Source organism: Sorex fumeus, unplaced genomic scaffold, assembly GCF_029834395.1.
Source record: "Sorex fumeus unplaced genomic scaffold, SorFum_2.1 ptg000024l, whole genome shotgun sequence".
Taxonomy (NCBI): domain Eukaryota; kingdom Metazoa; phylum Chordata; class Mammalia; order Eulipotyphla; family Soricidae; genus Sorex; species Sorex fumeus.
Window position 1 is genome coordinate 39,867,078 of NW_026606081.1, and position 23,144 is coordinate 39,890,221.

Here is a 23,144-nt window from a genome sequence, read left to right on the forward strand (position 1 = left end):
TAAATGGAACACATAAGCAGGCATATTATATATTTGAAAGGTGACAGATTGAACAAATAAAATACTGTGTGTCAGTTATATTTGAATTTCAAATAGCTAAGCAATTTTTAGGATAAGTATCTGACACGTAATTATTAATGATACAGATATTACATGTATTAATCATGCTTGTATTTTTTTATGGTTTAAACTGCAATCCAAATTTAGTTGTGCATTCATATTTTATCTGGGAAATTTTATTGTGAGGCCTATGAAAAGAGTTTCCACTAAAGAAATGACTCAGTTGGATTCAAACCTGTGACTTTGCTTTATCTGCGTATGCGCCCCAGGCGTCTTCTAGGACCATGGGCCTCCCACCATCCCTGAGCCTCTTCATGTTCATCCCAAACACCATCCCTGGATTTCTTCTCCTCCCAAGTTGTACCACCAACACACACCAGGTACTCGTGGGGGACCTGGCCTCTGCAGAAGTGGGCATGGCCTCTTCAGAAGTGGGTGTGGCCTAATTTTGGGCTGGCGGACCCTCATGTGGCTGCAGGGAAATTACTCATACCCAGTAACCTCGTGTAACATCTCAGTCTCCATACCACCACACCAACATGAGGAAACAACGCAAATCCCCACCACAAGGAGAGGACGATGTAAAGAGTCCAGAAGCCTCATTAGGTGTTACTCACCTAAGGTAGTTCTCTGAGAAAAAATTCAGACATGAACATCTTCAATGAAGATGTTCAATGAACTCAATGAAACAGTAAGACAGATATCCAGTAAATTAAGGAGGACATGAAAGAAACCATAGAGAAAATATAGGAAGAAATGAGAGCAAAAATTGGAAAGCTACGCACAGAAATGTCATGAATAAAAGATTCAGAAGATAAAATAAAAAACTCAGTGTGTGCTCTCAACAGTAGAATGGCTACAGCTGAAGACAGAATCAGTGAGCTGGAAGATCAGCTGCAGAAGCCTACAGGCAACAACAAACAATGGCAAGAGACCTCAAAATAGCTCTAGAGCGAATCAGAGCTATTCCAAAGGGAATGATTCCAAGAGGAACAACATTAGGACATTGGAGTACCAGAAGGTCAGGAAAACAGTCCAATGAAAAAGCCACGGTTAAACAAATCATTGCTGAAAAGTTCCCAGAGCTGGACAATGCAGGCATCCAGATTCAAGGAGCCCGAAGGGTGCCAGCTAAAAGAGATCCTAACAAAAACACTCCAAGATATATCATAGTTAGAATGATGGATGCCACAGATAGAGACACAATACTCCAAGAAGCAAGGTCAAAGAAGGAAATCACATACAAAGGAGCATTCTTTAGATTCACAGAAGACCTATCAGAAGAAACCCTCCTCCAAGACAGAAGGCAATGGTCGGATATAGTGAAAACACTCACTGAAATGAACGCTTCACCAAGAATACTTTATCTGACTAAACTCTCACTCAAACTCGAAGGAATAGTACACCATTTTCTGGATAAACAACAGCTCAGGAACTTCATAGACTCAAAACCAAACCTAAAAGAAGGGCTAAAGGGGCTACTGTAAGACAAGACAAACTCCCACAAGCACAACAAACCCTTACAGAAAGATGACACAAAACTGCATGACATCTGCAGTTATCTGTTCATTGCAGCACTGTTTACAATAGCTAGAATATGGAAAGAACCTGAGTGCCCAAGAACAGATGACTGGTTTGAGAAACTTTGGTACATCTACACAATGGAATACTATGTAGCTGTCAGAAAGGATGAAGTCATGAAATTTACATACAAGTGGTACTACATGGAAAGTATCATGCTAAGAGAAATGAGTCAGAAAGAGAGGGACAGACATAGAAAGATTGCATTCATCTGGGGAACATAAAGTAACAAAATAGGAGACTAACACCCAAGAATAGTCGAGATAAATACCAGGAGGTTTACTCCATGGCTTGGAGGCCAGCTTCACACTCTGGGGGAAAAGCAGCCCAGATGTATAAGGGAGCACCAAATGGGGGGTGTTGGGAGGATCCCCCCAGGATGGGAGAAGCATGCTGAAAGTAGACTATAGACTGAACATGATTGCCACTCAATGCCTCTTTTGCAAACCACAGCACCCAAAAGGAGAGAGAGAACAAAAGGGAGTGCCCTGCCACAGAGGCAGGGTGGGATGGAGGGATGAGGGGGGTGGGGGGATACTGGGATTAGTGGTGGTGGAGATTGGGCACTGGTGGAGGGATGGGTACTCGATCATTGTACAATGGAACACAAGCACAAAAGTTTGTAAGTCTACAACTGTACCTCATGGTGTTTCAGTAATAAAAATTAAAAGAAATGCATGACAATAATTTCTCTCAATGTCAATCATCTAAATTCACCAATTAAGAGACACAGAGTGGCAAAATGGATTCAGAGACAGAACCCAACATTCTGCTGCCTACAAGAAACACATCTGAACAATCAGAATAAACACAGACTGAAAGTCAAAGGATTGAAAACAACCCTGCAAGCAAACAACACCCTCAAAAAAGCTGGAGTGGCCTTACTAGTATTGGGCGACATAGATTTCAGGTTGAAAAGATTAGAAAGGACAGTGAAAGCCATTTTTATTAATCAAAGGATATGTACAGCAGGAAGAAATCACACTCCTAATGAGGGACCAGCCAAATATCTACAACAACTGCTAACAGACCTTAAGAAGGACATTACAAGCAACACAATAGTAGTTGGAGACTTCAACACTGCCTTATTACCCCTAGATAGATCAAGAATATTAAAACTCAGCAAGGAAATAATGGCTCTGAAGGAAAAAATAGAAGACAGAGGGCTATAGATTCTATATTCTATAGATCTATACAAGACATTATACAGCCCAAAAAAAGAATACACATTCTTTTCCAGTGCACATGGAACATTTTCCAGAATATACCATGCTCTGGGCCACAAAGCATACCTCAACAAAATCAGGAAGATAGACATTGTATCAACTATCTTCTCAGACCACAATGTACTTAAGATAGAAGTTAATCATGTACAAATGCAGAAAACCAAATCAAACACCTGAAAATTAAACAACTCGATGTTGAACAATGAGTGGGTCAGGAAAGAAATCAAGGAAGAAATCAAAAGATACCTGGAAACAAATAATAATGAAGACACGAGCTACCAGAACCTATGGGATGCAGCTAAAGCCGTGTTAAGGGGAAAACTTAGAGCTCTGCAAGCATTTCTCAGGAAGGAAGAAAGGGCCACATAAACGACTTTACTTCACAGCTCAAGATCTTAGAAAGGGACCAACAAAAGGAGTCCAAACCAGGAAGAAGGAAAGAGATCATAAAACTTAGAGCAGAAATCAATGACATGGAAACCCAAAAAACAATCTGAAAGGTCAATAAAACCAAGAGCTGGTTCTTCAAGAAAATAAACAAGATAGATAAACCACTAGCAAGACTCACAAAGATAGAGAGAAAATCCTAATAAGCTGAATTAGAAATGAGAAGGGTGATATCACAACAAAAAACAAAGATCATACACCATGACCAAGTGGGATTCATCCTGGGGATGCAAGGATGGTTTAACATTCAGAAATCAATCAACATAATCCATCATATCAACAAAAGAAAAGATAAAAACCATATGATCATATCAATAGATGCAGAGAAAGCATTTATAGATCCAGCACCAGTTTACCCTTGCCAAAATGGGGATAGAGGGGACTTTCCTCAATATAATTAAAGCCATCTACCACAAGCCTACAGCAAGCGTCATCCTCAACGGGGAAAAACTGAGAGCCTTCCCTCTAAGATCAGGGACGAGACAAGGATGCCCACTCTCTCCACTGCTGTTCAATATAGTACTGGAAGTACTTGCAATAGCGATTAGGCAAGAAAAAGATATTAAGGGCATCCAGGTAGGAAAGGAAGAAATCAAGCTCTCACTATTCGCAGATGATACTATACTTAGAGAACCCTAAACCTCTACCAAGAAACTCCTATAAACAATACAAAGTTGTATTGTAAAGTTGCAGGCTATAAAATCAATACCCAAAAGTCCATGGCTTTTCTATACGCAAATAGTGAGAGAGAAGAAAGTGACATGAAAAAAAAAATCCCGTTCACAGTTGTGCCCCAGAAAATCAAGTATCTAGGAATCAGCTTAACTAAGGAAGTAAAGGACCTGTACAAAGAAAACTACAAAACACCACTTCAGGAAACAAGAGAGGACATGAGAAAATGGAAAGATATGCCCTGCTCATGGATCAGGAGAATTAACATTGTCAAAATGGCAATATTTCCCAAAGCACTGTACAAATTCAACGCAATCCCCATAACGATACCCATGACATTCTACAAAGAAATGGACCAAACACTCCTGAAATTCATATGGAAAAATAAGCCCCCATGAATAGCTAAAACAATTCTTGGGAAAAAGAAAATGGGAGGAATCAACTTCCCTAACTTCAAACTCTACTACAAAGCAGTAATAATTAAAACAGCATGGTACTGGAACAAAGGCAGAGTTGCAGACCAGTGAAACAGGGTTGAATATACTGACATCTCCTCGCAAACATATGATCATATTATCTTTCATAAGGAGCAAGAAATGTGAAGTGGAGCAAGAAAACCCTCTTTAACCAATTGTGCTGGCAAAACTGGACATCTACATGCAGAAAAATGGGCTCAGATCTCTACCTAACACAATGTATAAAAATAAGATCAAAATGGATCAAAGACCTCAAAATCAGACCGGAATCCATAAGGTACATTGAAGACAAGGTTATCAAAATCCTCCATGACATTGTAGCTAACAGTATCTTCAAAGATGACACACCACTGGCCAAGAAAGTGAAAACAGATGGACAAACAGGACTATCTTAGACTAAGAAGTTTCTGCACCTCAAAAGAAACAGTGACCAAAATACAAAGACAGTCTACAGAATGGAACAGGATTTTTGCCCAATACCCATCCAACAAGGGGTTGATATCAAGGATATACAAAGCACTGGTTGAATTCCATAAGAAGAACATCCAACCCCATCAAAAAATGGGACGACAAAATGAACAGAAATTTTCTCAAAGAAGAAATCCGAATGGCAAAAATTCACATGGGAAAATGCTCTATATCATTAATCATCAGGGAGATGCAGATCAAAACAACAATGAGATATCATTTCACACCACAGAGACTGGCCCACATTTGAAAGAACAAAAGCAACTGGTGTTGGTGCAGATGTGGCGAGAAAGAGACCCTCCTTCACTGCTGGTGGGAATGCTGACTGGTTCAGCCCTTTTGGAAAACAGTGTGGACAATTCTCAAAAAATTAGAAATTGAGCTCCCATTTGACCCAGCAATACCACTCCTGGGAATATATCCCGGAGAGGCAAAAAAGTATAGTCGAAATGACATCTGCACTTCTATGTTCATTGCTGCACTGTTCACAATAGCTAAAATTTGAAAAAAAAAAAACCTGAGTGTCCAAGAACAGATGACTGGTTAAAGAAACTTTGGTACGTCTACACAATGGAATACTATGCAACTATTAGAAAAGATGAAGTCATGAAATTTACATACAAGTGGTTCTACATGGAAAGTATCATGCTAAGTGAAATGAGCCAGAAAGAGAGGAACGGAGAGAAACACTGCACTCATCTGGGGAATATAAAGTAGCATAATGGGAGTCAAACACCCAAGAATAGTTGAGATAGGTACCAGGAGGTTTGGTCCAAGGCTTAGAAGCAGGCAGCACATGCTGGGGGCAAAGGCAGTTCAGATGGAGGGGGGAACACCAAGTAAAGGATGTTTGGAGGACTCGCTCAAGACGTGAGATGCTTGCTGAAAGTAGAATAGACCGAATATGATGGCCACTCAATACCTCTATTGCGAACTACAAGATTCTGAAGGAAAGAGTGAGCAAAAGGGAATGCCCTGCCACAGAGGAGGGGTGGGGTGGGTGGATGTGGGTTGGGTGGAAGGGCTACTAGGATCATTGGTGATTCAGAATGGGCACTGGTGGAGGGATGGGTATTCAATCATTGTATAACTGAAACCCAAGCATGAAAGTTTGTAAGTCTACAACTGTACCTCATGGTGTTTCACTAATAAATAAATAAATAAATAAATGAAAACAAATGAATCAGTTGGCTGAGTATATATTTTGCTTTGTATGCGGAAGATCCCAGTTCAATTCCAACACCACATGTCACCTAACTTAGTACCAGTAGGAGTCACCCTAAGCAAAAGAGCCAGAGTAACCCCTGATTGCAGGTAGAGATGTCCTTCCCACAAAGAAGGAAACAAAAAAAGTTTCAGAGTGTGTAAGGTCAGAAAAGTAGGGGAAGGAAGAGCACTGAAGCAGGAGAAACTGAGCACAGCCAGAAATGGCTGTGTTGTTCTCAGTGAGTAATTGTCATAAACAGGTTTCCACTTGAACTGATAGGAACCTGTCGTGGAATGTCTCAAACAGTGGTCAGAATATTTGCAGCCAAAAAAAGTTGGGGCTAGGGCATTATTCAAGACCCTGATGATTTTTCTTTGGTGAGGAATTCTTTTTCTTCTGCAAAAAGTGGAAAGGTAGGACTAGAGCTGAATCTTACGAAGACAATGTTTATGAGAAACAGCCTTGTTCCTGACGCCCCATTCGCTCTCAATGGAACGACCATCTCCGAATGCAACAGCTATGTCTACCTAGGTCAAGAGGTCAACATGACAAATGACCTGGCACCCGAGCTGCGCAGGAGGAAGAGAGCGGCTTGGAACGCCTTCAAGAACATCGAAGAGGACGAAGAACCTCCGGCTCTGGGCACATCTCTTTGATTCCACTGTTCTTCCTGCATTAACATATGCCTCAGAGACCTTGGCCCTACGCAAACAAGATGAGAACGCTATTCAGGTCTCCCAAAGAAGAATAGAAAGAGCTATGCTTGGAATATCACGTTTCACTCAAATGAGAGAAAGAATCCAGAGTTCTGACATCTGTCGACGATCAAGAATCAGGGACGCTGTCTCATTTGCCAAGGTGTCGAAAATCAGATGGGCTGGTCACGTAATGAGACTTAAAGACGACCGCTGGACTAGAGCTGTTATAGACTGGATTCCACGGGATGTCAAAAGACCGCGTGGCCGCCCACCTACCAGATGGTCAGACTTCTCGTCAAGATCATGAACGATCGGTTTGAGGCCCTTCATGGTCCCGGAGCGAACAGATGCCATTGGGCTACACTAGCACGCGACAGGGACAAATGGAGACGTTACTGGCGCCCACTCGAGCAAATCGACGACTAACGGGAAGTTAAGTGATAAGTGATTAAGTGATGATTTTTCTTTGGTGAGGAATTCTTTTTCTTCTGCAAAATACCTTAAAGGACATTTTGGTTATTTATTAGCTTCCAGTTTTATCTAGTGTAAGCAGGAAGAAACAAAGAGAAAGCAAATTGTATTGCATGCAAAGGGAGTAAAAATTCCTATATTCTGCTACAAAGAAGACAAGCAGGGAATTTTGAGCTGGATAACACCATGGTAGAAAGTCAAAATTCAGAGGGAAGAAATATTGGTCTGGGTGAAATTCTCCATAGCAGCCAAGTAATGTGAAAACAGAAGTCAAATATCTGTCTTCATCATTGACTTCATTATTAAGGTTAAGTCACTGCTACATCCTAAAAATCTTCTATCAGAACCTGTGTTTTCTCATCTGTCTACCTGAGAGGAATTTGGGGGGAAATGCTTTCTTGCACCCCACTATAGGACAAAGAGTAAGTCCCAGGTACGAAACCCAGATCACCAAAAAAAATCCAACACACTCCCTTGAGGACTTGCCCAAATCTGGATAAAGACAATTCTGTGAAATTTCAGATTTAAATCATTTCTATTTAAATCTAAAACACCAGGCATCGCAGCTTACACATTGCTCTAGAGATCTAGGACAACCCTTACAGATATGATATATGAGTGCTTGAAGCTAATCCAGTAACCAGACTGCTCTTTGGGGCTTTTATATTGATAATTAAAATGATAATTATCCTGAAAACTTTTTCAGCTATCTTGGCACTTCACTAATGTTCTTTCAATCAGGATGAGATGGGCCAACTTGGATTGACTATTTTTCCTCTTTGCTTCCATCTCTGACAAGAGATGTCCCTGCCATCTTTTAATTTTTTTTCATTTATTCACAGATGGGAATGATCAAGTGAGAAATATCGCCTTGTTCCTATTCCATTATCTCCACATATTTAAATGTATGTGCATGTACTACAATATAAATACTCCAATGAACTCAACTGTATGGTTATATTATTTCCCAACATAGATGAGTTTACTCTATAGTCTATGAAAAGTCAACAAAATCACTCTTACAGCTATTATTAATTTTTTCTCAGCTGTCATTCTAATGATTATCTAAAGATTAGGTTTTGATTCATGAAAACAGTGACCAGTGAACATAATGTGTTGATAGTTACAGAATAACCACCTCAGAACTAACTTTTTTAAGTCAAATACCTAGATTGTCTAGAAATGAGAGCTATTCCTTGACCATAATAATTAATACTTTATAAAGTTTCCTTCTGATTAAAAAATTAAGTTCAAAAATTAAAAGGCATAATTGAGGGCATTAATATCATTGGATATTTCTGATAATTGTCAAGATATATATATCTAAAAAACAGACATCCCAGCTTACATCTTGCTCTAGAGACAACCATTACAGATATGATATATGAGAGCTTGAATGTTTATATAGATCCCTGATTCATAGTACAGTGAGTGGGGTGCTTGCCTTAGACAAAAAGGCAACCCAGATTCAATCCCTGGCACCCCATATAGTGCCTTGATCACCACCTTGAGTGATCTCTGAGTATAGAACCAGAAGCAAGCATTGAGCATAGGCAGGTAAAACCCAAAAACCAAAAAATGGAGTAATTAATAAATGTTTGTATAATACTCATTTTAAGAGAGACACTACTATCAGTGTTTGCAATTATGATGCCTTTCTCATTTTCCATCTGTTATAAAACTATAGTTAAAAATGAATTGATGATTTGATTGTCCCTCAAGAACTTCCATGATACTACTGCCTTCTTTGGAGGTTTTGGGAAATAAGAAATCAATGCTGCCTCCAAGTGTCTTTCAATTTGGAAAGGACAGTCAGTGTATTTCAGAGCTACTTAGCAAGTCTTAGGAGACTTAGTCTTAGGAGCTAATGATCTAGTAGCTAATGCTGTTAGAAGTTCCCAAACTGTGCTGACGATTTGCAAGCTTGCTATCTTCTTCTCTTTACGTATTGATGTTGCTTATTCCAGCTAACATTTGCCATGATCTGTTGAGCCACTTCCAATTGAATGCATCTGAACTAGTCAATGAGTCAATTTCTCTGGATTTTCAAAATAATACCCATTCCTACCCAAAATAACAAATACCCACACTTCAGCAACAATACTTTTTTTAAAACACTGTTTCTATGTCAGTGCCTCTATCAACAAATTTGTGCACATCCTATAAATTTGTTCATATTTTTTAATATGATATTTTATTAATTTAACAATTAGCATGCCCAGGTGAGTGCACACTTGTGTTTGAAATCCTGATAAATTCTGGACTTTTAATCACTTAATCACTTAACTTCCCGTTAGTCGTCGATTTGCTCGAGTGGGCGCCAATAACATCTCCATTTGTCCCTGTCGCGTGCTAGTGTAGCCCAATGGCATCTGTTCGCTCCGGGAACATGAAGGGCCTCAAACCGATCGTTCATGATCTTGACGAAGAAGTCTGACCATCTGGTAGGTGGGCGGCCACGCGGTCTTTTGATATCCCGTGGAATCCAGTCTATAACAGCTCTAGTCCAGCGGTCGTCTTTAAATCTCATTACGTGACCAGCCCATCTGATTTTCGACACCTTGGCAAATGAGACAGCGTCCCTGATTCTTGATCATCGACAGATGTCAGAACTCTGGATTCTTTCTCTCATTTGAGTGAAACATGATATTCCAAGCATAGCTCTTTCTATTCTTCTTTGGGAGACCTGAATAGCGTTCTCATCTTGTTTGCGTAGGGCCCAGGTCTCTGAGGCATATGTTAATGCAGGAAGAACAGTGGAATCGAAGAGATGTGCCCAGAGCCGGAGGTTCTTCGTCCTCTTAGACGTTCTTGAAGGCGTTCCAAGCCGCTCTCTTCCTCCTGCGCAACTCGGGTGCCAGGTCATTTGTCATGTTGACCTCTCGACCTAGGTACACATAGCTGTTGCATTCGGAGATGGTCGTTCCATTGAGAGCGAATGGGGCGTCAGGAACAAGGCTGTTTCTCATAAACATTGTCTTCGTAAGATTCAGCTGTAGTCCTACGTTTCCACACTCACGGTCAAAGTCGGCCAGCATTTGTGCCGCTTGGCTGATGTTTGGTGTTATTAAAACAATGTCATCAGCAAAGCGGAGGTGGTGTAGTTGCCAACCATCTATCTTCACTCCCATTCCTTCCCATTCTAGTCGTCGCATGATGTTCTCGAGGGTGGCACTGAAGAGTTTCGGTGAAATGGTATCACCCTGCCGCACCCCTCTCTTGACATCAACGATCACTTCATTGTAGAATGGTGAGATCCTGGTAGTGAATCCGCAAAACAGCTCACGGAGGATCCTGATGTATTGGGCTTGAATGCCCTGATTGGCTAGGGCTTCAATGACCGCTTCCGTCTCGACAGAATCAAAGGCCTTCTTTAAATCAATAAACGTTAAACAGAGCTGCATCTTGAACTCCCGAGAAACCTCAATGAGCTTGGTTACCGTGTGGATATGGTTGATGGTGCTGAATCTTTTGCGGAACCCAGCTTGCTCGCATGGTTGTCCTTCATCTAGTGTTCTGCCAATCCTATTTAAGATCACTCGAGTGAACAACTTGTAGATGACAGACAATAGGCAGATGGGGCGATAGTTGTCAATGTCATGGATGTCTCCTTTCTTGAACAGTAGTACAGTCCTGCTGGTTTTCCATTGGGACGGAACCTTGCATTCAGACAGGTAGCGAGTGAAGAGCCGAGCCAGTGTATTGATGAGTACTGACGGCAGGTTCTTCAGGTGTTCAGGTCTGACCTTGTCTGGGCCAGGTGCTGTTTGTTTCTTTGCCGACGAAATGGTGTGTCGGATTTCAGAAGGGAGAACGTTGGGAACGACATATCCATCCTGTGGAATTTGGTATGTCGGCAAGTGGACATGGCTATCGAAGAGATTTGAGTAGAAGTCATGGATAATCTTCTCCATTGCCGTTCTGGAGGATGTAATGGATCCATCAGGAGGTCAGAGGGCAGTCATCTTGGTCTTGTAGTTGGCAAAGGACAGGCAGGCGTTACGAATACTTTTCCCGGCTTCTGCCGCATCTACCAGTACTTCTGCTCTTCTCCCTTTGAGGTCTTCCTTGATCTTATCTCTGAACTGCTTTGTAAGCTCAGACGTTAGCTTGCGGTTGCCTGAGGCATGCGCCAAATCACGCTGGCGAATTAGCTCAAGAGTTTTCGAAGATAGGCGATTTTTTTGTGGCTATCTCTCTCTTGGCGTTCCTCGCACATTCATGGAGGTGCTGAACCAGTCAATCGTATTCCTCGTCAATGTTGTCAACAATGGCATCTTCCCATGTTGCCGCAATAGTGCCAAAGAGTTCCCAGTTGGTGGTCGTTCTGGGAGTTCTCTTTTTGAACTTTGCAGCCCTTTCTCCCCGCTCTGTGAAGTAGAATTTTGCACGAAGGAGACGGTGGTCCGATCCCGTTCGAAATTTTGGGACAACAGCGACATCAGTCAGGCAAAACCGTCGATTGAATATGATGTGGTCTATTTCGTTGTGGAATCGTCCACCGGGAGACTCCCATGTCCATTGTTTAGATTCTGCCTTCTGGAACTGTGAGTTACCATGAATGGTCTTGGTTGACATGATGAACTCAGACAGTCTCTCACCCTGTTCATTCCATTCTAGGCCATGGGTTCCGATGTGAAGTTCTTCAGCTGATCTTCTCGGTCCTATCTTGGCATTAAAATCACCCACAATGATCTTGTAAAAGGTGTGGTCTTCTTTATAGAACTTCTCCAGCTCCATGTAGAACTTCTCGATTTCTCTTTCATCATAATGAGATGTTGGTGCGTAGACAATGAAGATAGAAACTGCAGGCAGTGAGCCACATCTATTCAAATGTAAACGTCCGATTCGGGTTGTTAGGCATTCGAATGAATCAATGCTCTTGGCCAAGTTTGTGTTGACAAGGACACCGACGCCTCCAACACCTCTTTTATCGCATGTTCCGAGGAACAATTCTTCTCCAGTGTCGAAAACGGCATGGTGAGATTCGTGCCTTCTTGTCTCGGTCAGACCAATGATGTCGTACTTGATCATTTGCGCTTGTACCATCCGGTCCTCGATGGATGCATCTGATGCTAGCGTACGTGCATTGAAAGTACAGACGATCATTTTTGTCTTCCTTCGTTGTGGCAGCCTAGGCCGGCCTTGAGATTTTGTCGGCCTCTCCTTTCTCATCCTTCTCAGTGCTGCCATGTCGGTGAAGCCTTCAGGGTCAGGTGAATGAGACCAGTTGTAGTTATTGGTTTTGGCATATCGAATACACAACGGATAGCTTGCCAGTCTCTTCCGTGCGGGCGGAATATTCTCGGTAGCTTGCCAGTCTTTCCGAGAGGGATAGAGGCTTTTGGGGCAACCTCTAATCACCCTTGTAGGTGTTACCATATTTGAACCCTATCAAATACGGTATGACAATTCCGGAAGATGGGTATTTAGTGTCTTATGATGTGTCGCGCGGCTGCAAAGTGGCCGCGCCTGTCCGGAAAGCGTCCTGGAGTGTGGCGACGGCTGGGTAGTGGGAGTAGTGTCTGGACTTTTAATAAAAATAAATTTTAAAAAATCTATTCATGACTCTATGGCATTTACCATCAAACTGTGCTTATTTATCCAAATCAAAACAGATTAATTTTTTGCAAGCTATCAGAATTTTGAAGGCAATTCACCACTTATTAAATGGCTTTATTAAAGCTATTTTCTCATTATTTCTGGATAATTTATTTCTCTCCCTCTCTCTTTTGGCTACTCCCCTGTCTTTATTCATTTTTGTTTATCAGAGGCATAAAGTCAGTGAAAATTACATATTTCACTTTATGTAATAACTGTGATGGGGAGAAAGGTTGGAAGTGCCACCCAAATTCAATCAGACTATAAATTTTTAATACTATTGGCCAATTGTTCCCATTTTACCTTTGAATCTTTTTGCCAATCATCAAAGTGATCTCTCCTAAGACAAATGAAAATAGAAAGTATTACATTCAGAGCATTTGTTCAAATAAAATTTTAAAGTAGGGTGATACTAAAGAATCTCATATAGATGCGAAATACACGTTGTACCTGGTAACCCTCACAAGCCCAAGCCTCAAAATATCGTCTGTTGCCTTTTATTTTCCCAGACAAATCAGACAGTTCAGAATCTGGGACCAGTGGAAAATGTCAGGAAACAGCATTGACTCTGATCCGCTGCCAAGATGGACTGGCGCAGAGGCGTGGAAACTGTTACACAGGCAAAGTAAAGCAGAGGGGCTGTTAGGCAGCTCGTTGAGAGCTCATCTTCCCTTGCAAACCAATCTTCCACACTATGCCAGGAATCTTAGAAAAGAGCACACTCAGAATCAGGAAAAGCTGAATAGCTGTCTTGTGTCATCTTGTTGTATTAACGGTGTTTCTATGCCTACCACTGACCAAAAGTAACCAACAAGTCCATAGAATGTCCTGGGGTAAAGGTTGGTAAGGGAGAGACCTGTTGGGAATGCTAGAGGTGCAGGTGATAATACAAAAGCACCCAAGAAGCACATTTCCTTCCCAAGAGCAAACACTCAGCTCCTTCGACCTAGCGAAACAGCCAAAGATATAACAAGGCTCCAGGGGGACTTCCTTCAGCCCCACTTCCTTCTGCAGCAAATCTAAACTGTTTGGCATGAATGTGGTACATTTCAAATGTCATCAGAATTCAGGGTCTTGAGTTGAGTAACCTCTTCTTTCTCTAATTGGGAGACAAGAACAACAGCTTGTCTGCCAGCCCTTCTTTCTAAAACACCTAATGGTGTCCTGAAATAGTTTAATCAGAGTGAAAACTAAGAACTTTACTATGTACATTTTTCTTTTTTAAAAAAAGGAAAGAAAGAAAGAAAGAGAGAGAGAGAAAGAAAGAAAGAAAGAAAGAAAGAAAGAAAGAAAGAAAGAAAGAAAGAAAGAAAACAGTGTCATGCAATGACGGGAAGGATGATGAAACTGAGATGGCTATTAGCTACACTTCTACTGGCTTGGATAAGTGGTATCTAAGTGGCATCGGGAGCCAATGCAAGAAGCAGAGACAGATGTCCAGTCTGGCTGATCATATCACACATGCCACAGTTTATAAAAACTCTTAATGTGAACAAGTCGCCTTAGTGAAACGGATTATCTGATGTTTTGCACATTTTGTTGTTGTTGTTTGGCTATTTGCAGTTCAATTCAATGCTTCGAGTGCCTGGGCCAATAAGTAACGTTCTTTTCTGCTGCACAGAACCTGAAGCGGGTGGCTGAGACCTGGATGGACGAATTTGCTGAGTACATTTACCAGCGGCGCCCCGAGTACCGGCACCTTTCCACGGGTGACATCTCGGCACAGAAGGAACTGAGGAAGCAGCTCAAGTGCAAGGACTTCAAATGGTTCATGGCTGCCGTGGCCTGGGATGTGCCTAAGTACTACCCACCTGTGGAGCCCCCGCCCGCTGCCTGGGGAGAGGTGAGCTCCCTGGGGAATGTGCTGAGGGGCTTACAAGAAAGATACTCGGGACAGAGAGAGATGCTTCAGGGTGAAGAGACATGATGCATGGCAGAGGGACTTGCTTCCTGGTCCTTGACCCTGCAGCCTTTAAGGTTCATTTCCATCACCCCGGATAAATGCGGGTTCGACCTCTTTAGATACTGCTAGCAGACGGAGCAATAGTACAGCAGGAAAAGCGCTTGCCTTGCGTGCAGCCGACCTGGGCGCCTTCCTACGCACCCCATCTGGTCCCGCTGAGCACTGCTAAGAGTGATCTTTGAGCACAGAGCCAGGAATAAGACCTGAGCACCACCGGGTGTGGCCCAAAAGCAAAAAGAAAAAGACACTAGTGGGGATGGAGATCTGGTCCTCAGCCTTGATAGCAACCCACTTCCTGCCCCCTTAACTGTTCACCACCACCACCCACCACCACCATCAATAGATTTTTTTAATACAGCTGGAAAATATTTTTATTTGAGATCAATGAAACTATCATGAGAGCTTTCTAAAAACGAAAATATAGCTGCCAAGCTGTGTCACCAAGGGGCACCTAATGCCCATGATCTCAGGCAGAGTCTTGCTGCTAGTGATTTCTGCAGGGACCAGGTGACAGAGAGATGTGGCTACCTCCTTAGCCAGTTGGGGGCAGAGGGGGCGGGGGCGGGGTGCCCTGCTTTTCCTAGGGGAAAGCATCTCCATAATACCTAGAAAAAAATTGGTATTAGTCCCACTTCCCAATTTTTTTATTTCTCTTTGGGCATTAAAAAGGACCATTGTGCAGGGTTCAATTCCATTCGTTCTTGTTACTAAAGACTTTTCCCCATAGAAATGACTAAGGTAAAGCAAGGACTAAAATTGAAATTGGACAGGGTGGATTTCTATGAGCTACTTAATCTGCTCTCAGCAGAGGCTGGGAGGTTGGCATGGGGTTCAGGCGGGACTGCTCTATCCAAGTTCCCAGACTGTCCAGGGCCTGAAGCAACTACGGCACATTGTGGAGGAACCTTTCCATCATCGCCCTTGTCCTCGGTTTTGTGGTGGGGTGGGTAGAGGATAAGGTTCTTTTGCCAGGTTTATGTCTATGGGTTGGCAGAGCTCTGAGAATAGCTGCTGGAAGGAAAGCCAGCATAGGAGACTGCACACTTGAGTGAACTGCCCAAGCAGGCTAGTGACAGGCAAGCCTTTGCCCAGAGGGTCCTGGACAACATGGTTATCTACCTGCATGCGTTCCTCAGGATGAAGGAGAGAGTTAAGGGCTGTCTCTGTTTCCTTATGTCTTTCTGTGTCTGCACATGGTACTACTGCCTGCTGCTTAAGTGAGCTTGTACTTTGATCTAATCCTATGCCTCTTTAATATCTCATGAAACTCTCCCTGAGATATTAGTAATATTTAGCTACTTATATTTGCTTTGACTACCTCTTATGGGATTAATTATTTACTTACTTATTTGGGGCAAGAGGGGGTGTCATACTCTGAGTCCAGTGCTCAGGGCTTATTCCTGGCTCTGTGCTCAAGGATCACTTCTGATGGTAGTCAAGGGGAACACATGTGGGGCTCCATTGTTGAGGATCTGCCAAGAGCAAGGCAAGCACCTGAACCACTGTATTATCTCTCCAGCCCTACAGCAGTAAAAATTTTAAGTCAAATCCCTGAAGATTTTTCTTAGTGTAAGGAGTTGTGAAACATAGACATTTGTTACTCCTAAACAGGTGAGTTCCTTCCTGAGGTTTGTTTGGTCAAGGCTGTGTCTCTCCTCTCTCTATCACAGCTTCAGTTCAAGCCTGCCTTCATGATGATGAAACCCTCTTGAAGACTTGGTAGTGTCATTGTGCAACTTGCAATTGCAGTTAGTTCTCAACAATCTTGCTCTGTTTTCTGCAGATACATTTTTTTAAAAAAAATCTTCCTGCCTGGTTACTCTTTCACATTGCCTCTTGGTGACATTTTCCTCTACTAAACCACAGCCTGTCTATATAAAACTTCCTTACCTGGAAACAGGATCAAAGCTTCTGTTGTGGGTCTAGAATAAAAGCATCGCTTCCCAAGAAAAATCAAATCAAGAGCTTTCTCAAGGACAGGAGTATATGCCAGAGGGGGTTTGTAGATTATTTATATGTTCACCTAACTTGGTAGCCCCTGGAGATATTTGTATTCATCATTTCTGACCTAATCAGATAGTAAGAGGATATTTGTGAATTTTTTATAAACAGAAATGAAAATTTCTTTCCCCAAAGCTTCCTTTAGCACAGAAAATACAGGTCATTCTCAGGTTTAGAGAAAAAGGCAAATCAATTGCATTAGTCCAGTAAAGACAGGAGATCGGAGTAAGGTAGAAAAAAAGGAAATCAGCAAATGACTCAGGTTTGAACTGGTAAAACATTTTTAAAAATATTTATTTCCCAAGAAAAATAGATTCCTGGGAGTCAAAGTACATCAATACTTATAATTCAGGAGGCAAGTGAAATATTGGAAATGCAGCTTAATCTAGACTGAAACAATGAAAAAGACGAACTATCAGGTAATAACCATCTACTTTTTTAATTATTTATTTATTGAATCACTGTGAGAACAGTTACAAAGCTTTCAGGTTTAAGTCTCAGTCATACAATGTTCAAACACCCACCCCTTCACCAGTGCACATTTTCCACCACCAAGAACCCCAATATACCCCCATCCCACCCCGCCCCCTGCCTGTGAGGCAGATGATTTCCACTTAACTCTCTCTCTTCTTTGATTACATTCATTATTTTGACAAAAGATGCACCATTATTATTTGGAATTTTCCCCCAACAATCAGACCTGCTGAAAAGGCATCGTTAGATAATCTGTTTTCTATTGCTGGTTATGATGAGCAATTCACAGCATTGCAACTTTGGATTTCTGATATTTTACTAATTAAGTCTGGAGGGATTTCTGTCAGAAGTCACTGGGTTCCGAATTGGGTTCATGTGCCTCTGGAGCCATGGTCATGCCAGAGAGCCACTTGTTTACCAGTTCAAACCTGAGCCACTCATGGTCTTGGCAGAGCAGGAAGGACAGGCCGGTTCTACACTCCCCCCCCCCCCCATCCCATGTGGCCGCAGTTGCCCCGTCACCACTGGCTCATACCTGACTGTCCAATAGGCTCTGAGGCTGAGGTCACAGTGCCATAGGCAGGGGCTTGGGGGGGGTGGAGAAAGGCTGAAGGGACAAACACCTTTTCCCATCTGGTGGGGCATGGCACCATAGCTTAATGCATAGTTGAGTCACATTTCTGCCATAAGCCGCTAGGTTCTGAATTGGGTCCCTGTGCCTCTGGGTCCATGGCCATTGCCAGAGATCCCCTTGTGGGGGGCGACTTGTGGTATGAGTAGGGCAGGAAGGATAGGCCAGTTTCACCCCCCCCCCCAACCATCTACTTCTTAATAGCACTGTATCACTGTCCTCTTGTTGTTCATTGATTTGCTTGAGAGGGCACCAGTAACGTCTCCATTGTGAGACCTGTTGTTACTGTTTTGGCATATCAAATACGCCGTGGGGAGCTTGCCAGGCTCTGCTGTGCAGACAGGATACTCTCAGTAGCTTTCCCGGTTCTCCGAGAGGGCTGCAGGAATTGAACCCAGGTCGGCCATGTGCAAGGCCAAAGCCCTACTGACTGTGCTATCACTCCAGCCCCTACTTCTTAATAGTGCATAGAAATTACTACATTTTTGCAAAATGTATCTGGAACCATTGTATCAGTGAAAACAAAATTTCTTTCACTGTAGTCACTGTTTTTCATATCCCTTTAAGGATTATCCCTTAAAATTTTTTTACACTTTGGAATAATTTTAAATACACAGAAAGTTGCAAAGTTAGTATTTTTAAAATGTACATTACCACTTGCTGCACTTTTACAGTTAATCTCTTAGGTCAGTCATATTAACTGCGGTACATTTAAACTAACTAATTAGCAGTGGAATAATACTACTTAAAAAATGACAGTGTTTATTTCAGATTGCACCAGGGTTTTTTTCCCCACTAATATCCTCATTCCGCTCCAAGATCTAATCTGGTAGATGAGAGGACTGTTTAATTTCCTATAAATGTTTAATTAATTGTTAGGGCGGGCAAGTCTCCTAAATAAACTTGATGGATCCATTGCTGCTCTACTAAGAAAGCAAAAAGGGAAATGCAACTTGTCTGGCTCTTTAGGGCTGTTAGATATAGGAAGGAACCCCAAGCCCCCAGCTACGGAAACACAAGGATTCTTTATGAGAATTCTGTGCCAAGATACAGGCTAACTTGCTGTTTTATGCACTGGTGCTTGGAACCGTTTCCCACCTGCTTTTTTGTGCCAGCCTGATTCTGGGTAAACAATGAAGTGCTCAGGCAATTTTTGGCTGTAGTAGTTAGATCCCAGCTTGTAAAGGGTAAGTTACAGACCATAAACAGCCTATAAACTGCTACTCATTTCCCTGACAAATACAGCTGGATTGTTGAGCCTGTCCCCTAATCCATCTGTGTCTGCGTCTGCCTTTCCTTCCTTCCACTGACATTGCACATGGTCCCTTTTAAATTGGGGAGAGCAGAACCTTCATTCTAAACCTCTCCATGGCTATCATTTCTCTAAGGAAAAAAAAATCCAAGTCCTGGAGCTGGAGCAATAGTACAATGAGTAGGGCATTTCCCTCATGGAGAGCTGACCTGGGTTGGATCCCTAAAACCCCATTTGGTCACCCAAGCCTGCCAGGAGTGATCCCAGAGCACAGAACCAAGAATAAGTCTTGAGTACTGTTGGGTGTGGTGAAAAACAAACAAACAACAAAACAAGTCTTTGTCTATACCCTTAATGATCGCCTCCTGCTGTTTTCTTTTCTACCTCTTCTACCTGGCTTCCTCTTCTCTAGGCCTCTTCACTCTTCTGCAAAAAGGCCAGGCCCAGTCTCAGTACTCAAATGATGGCTGAAGGATTTTGCTGAGAGTCCTCCGGTCCCAGAAATCCTATGTCTTCATCTCCTGCTTCTTCAGCCTCTTACTCCAACATGCCATCTCAGGACGGCTTTTCCTGGGCCTCCTGCCTATTTTCTGCAGCGATCCACATGCATGCAGGCTAAACAAAACACTTCAAACCCACCTTCCATGCATTCTTCTCCTCAGCCCCTAGTGCTGTACAAGAGGCCATGCCATGCATATGTTTGTTATGCTCTTCATCTCCCTCCCCACCAGAAACACAGGGATTTTGTTGACCTTCTCTTACTGCTCTTCAGTAGTTAGAAATATTCTTTAGCTCATAGTGGATGCTCAGTCCATAATGGTTGAATGAATAAATGATGGCTGAAGAGCTGATCCTGGTTCTCCACTGTCTCTGTTCATAGCCCTGCCCACCCTCTCCTGAGCCCAGGGAGACCTCAGTGGGCTTCACTACCTGGGACATGATCACTCCATCACACCCTCCTTGCATTCACAAGCCGCCTCTCAGAAAGCTGGGCCAGAAAGACTGTTTTACTAAAAGGTCTTAGGCAATGGATTCTGGAGGACTGTCGAGCCAATGCTCCATATGACAGTCTGACTGTTAGGGCACGGATCGTGATCTCCCTTTAACGACAAAGAAACTCCAGAGACTGCAAACAGCAAACAAGGTTTATTGTAAGACTGGCTAGCCAGGGTCAAGCCGCCTACACAGACACGCAGGTCAGTTAGGTGAGGCAAGACCCCGAACTTCTTCAAAGGGGATCTTATATAGGCCTTCACTGGCTGTTACAGCAAAGCCCGCGCATTTCATAGCCAATAGATTTGTAACAACATATGCTTTCTTAACCAATCCAATTAAGGGTACATCACTTCCTAGCCTATAGTTTAAAGATCAGCATTTTGCGTCGGTGCTTAGGAACTGACAGGTTTTTAAGGCAGTCCTGGGTCTTGCAACATGGGTCTTGTGAGAGACATCCGGTTATCTGGTCTGACCCCCACCCTTCGAGTACCTGTATCTGAATTCCTTGCTCAGGGGCAGAAAAACCAGTTATTTTGCAGTGCAGGTTCCTATTAAGCTAAGATAAATTAATTCTGGTGGTAGTTCATTTTTGGGCCTGTCCCTTACGCTGACAAAATAAGAAATATTCTCCTTCAGCATCCTAAAGAAGAAGGAGCAGAAACTCCGAAAGCAAGTATCTTCTGTCACTGTCACTGTCACTGTCCTCTTGTTGTTTATTGATTTGCTCCAGCGTCTCCACTGTAACATTTGTTATTGTGTTTACCATATCGAATACATCATGGGTAGCTTGCCAGGCTTTGCTGTGCAGGTTAAATACTCTCGGTAGCTTGCTGGGCTCCCCGAGAGGGGTGGTGGAATCAAACCTGGGTCAGCCGCATGCAAGGCAAATGCCTTATCCGCTGGATTATCACTACCATTTGCAAACTCTGTCAGCTTCCTCTGAAGGTCCCACCTGACAGAGAAATACCACCCCCCCCAACACACATACTCCAACAATATTTCTAGTGTCTGGTTGGCCGGGAAATGGGGGAAATGGGGAGACAATGGGACCTAAAGGGAAAAAGCAGGATTTTGGAATTATGTAATAATTTGAAATCCCTTCATGTTATTCAGATTGAAGCAAATCTCTTTTCCACAATATTTGGTTATATAGGGTAAGAACAGATCTAATATGGAAAACCGTTTAACCATTTAGCCATGTTATCCATGGTTTGGGGTGGCAAGAAGCTAAAAGAAAGAATAAAAATTTCCTATTCTTTCTCTCCTTCTTACCCTTTCTCCATCTTAGCATTCATGAACCCGCTCATTTTCAGTCATTTTTAGTTCCCCTTTGTAGTCCAAAGAGAAGAGTTCTGCAGAATCCCGAGTATCAGGTGTGAGAAGGAATAAAAGAGGTTAAAGCACACGAACTCGTCTTTTCCAGATGGTGCCATAAATTCTTTAAAGAACGTGTCTGCTCACTGTCCTCAATGTGCCAATCTTGGTACTGCCGTGTATCATCTTACGATTGCGCACAACTTTTTAAAAAATCTTTATTTAAAAAATTCATCTCCAGGCCGAACTACTTCAACTGCCATTTAAATTCCTTCCTCCAGATTAAAGTCACTCCAATTGGGGGAGCAGTCACAAAGGCAGGCATCCTAAATAATTCCACTTCTCTCAGCTTCGGGCTGCTCTCGACTTCTTTGAACTTGCTTCCACCTGATGTTCTTACAGGGCACAAAGCTTTTCAAAAATCTCTCCATCCTGTGATTGCGGGAGATGAAGGAAGTCTGACCCTTGGTGGGGTGTTATCTGCAAGACCATCTGAGGATGTGATGTCTTTTTCCCAGCCATTGTCATTGCCGCTGCATTATGAGGCAGAAGTAAAAGCCCGCACTTCCTGCACAATGAGACAGACTCTTGCATTCTCCTGGGAGAGTTGAGGCCACTTTCCCATCTCCCCTTCTGTAGTTTTATGACTGACAGAGCTTATCCTCAGACAAAGAGACCATCCCTGCCACTCATTCACTATGTATCTAGAACAGATCTCTAAATTAAGTTAAGCAGTCATTGTGCCATGGTGTGTTGTTCTGAGTTGACTTGATCTGTCATCTCTTTTCTCAGGCAGAGGGACTGGGGTACGCTATGCTAATGCATCTCTCTAGAGCTCAACAACAAGGCAGAGGGAAGTATAAGAACACATCAAGGGATGCGTTAGCCTTTCAAGTTTTACTCTGTTTTCTGAGCTCTCAGCAGTTGAGATAGCTGAAGATAAACTTAACGTGTTCAGATAAACATGATTTGAGTTCCACATCCCTGCTAAAAAATTAGACATCTCCATGTCTCGTCTGTGGCAAGTTGACCCAACTCAATGTAACCAGAGGGGGCTCAAGACTTACAGCTTTTCTTTCTTCTCCTATACAAAAATGCAAGTAAAACTTTTCTATTTCTTTTCTTCTTTGTTAAAACAGTTTCTTCCAACTGACACATGTTTGTACATAAATATATACCTTTTGGGATTCATGGGATTCATGTAATGGAATAAATTCATCTTGGCATTTAATTTTCAATGAAAATTAATACCTTTCTAATGTCAAGAGTAATGTGAAATGAATATATCTGAGGGCCACTCTGTTTACATAATAAGATATCCATGGGGAGAAAGCTATATATATTTTCCAGTTATGTAAATAGGAGCTTCCCCTCCCCAAGGGACCCAGCTCCGGCAGCTGATCTCCACAACCCAACCACTGCCACACTCCAGACCCCTTTCCACATGCTCAGGTGTGTCGCCTCATGCATGAGTGAAGTCCCAAGGAACCAGATAATGCAAAACTTTGTGACCTTGGACTCTGGGCTCAAAGGGACCCGGGAGCAGAGATCCTCTGCCTGCTTCCCCCAGTCTCCAGTGACACAGGGGTCACACCCGTAAGATGCC

General features: G+C 42.6%; 1 protein-coding gene across 3 annotated transcripts in view; it reads left to right on the forward strand.

Moving 5' to 3' along the window:
- Positions 1–23,144, forward strand: part of GALNTL6 (polypeptide N-acetylgalactosaminyltransferase like 6) — a 1,198,528-nt gene that overhangs the window by 1,111,681 nt on the left and 63,703 nt on the right. For all 3 annotated transcript variants that reach the window (XM_056113868.1, XM_056113867.1, XM_056113866.1), the window contains exon 10: positions 14,529–14,750. In XM_056113868.1, the coding sequence (XP_055969843.1) occupies positions 14,529–14,750 (222 nt within the window). The remainder of the gene's footprint in view (positions 1–14,528; positions 14,751–23,144) is intronic.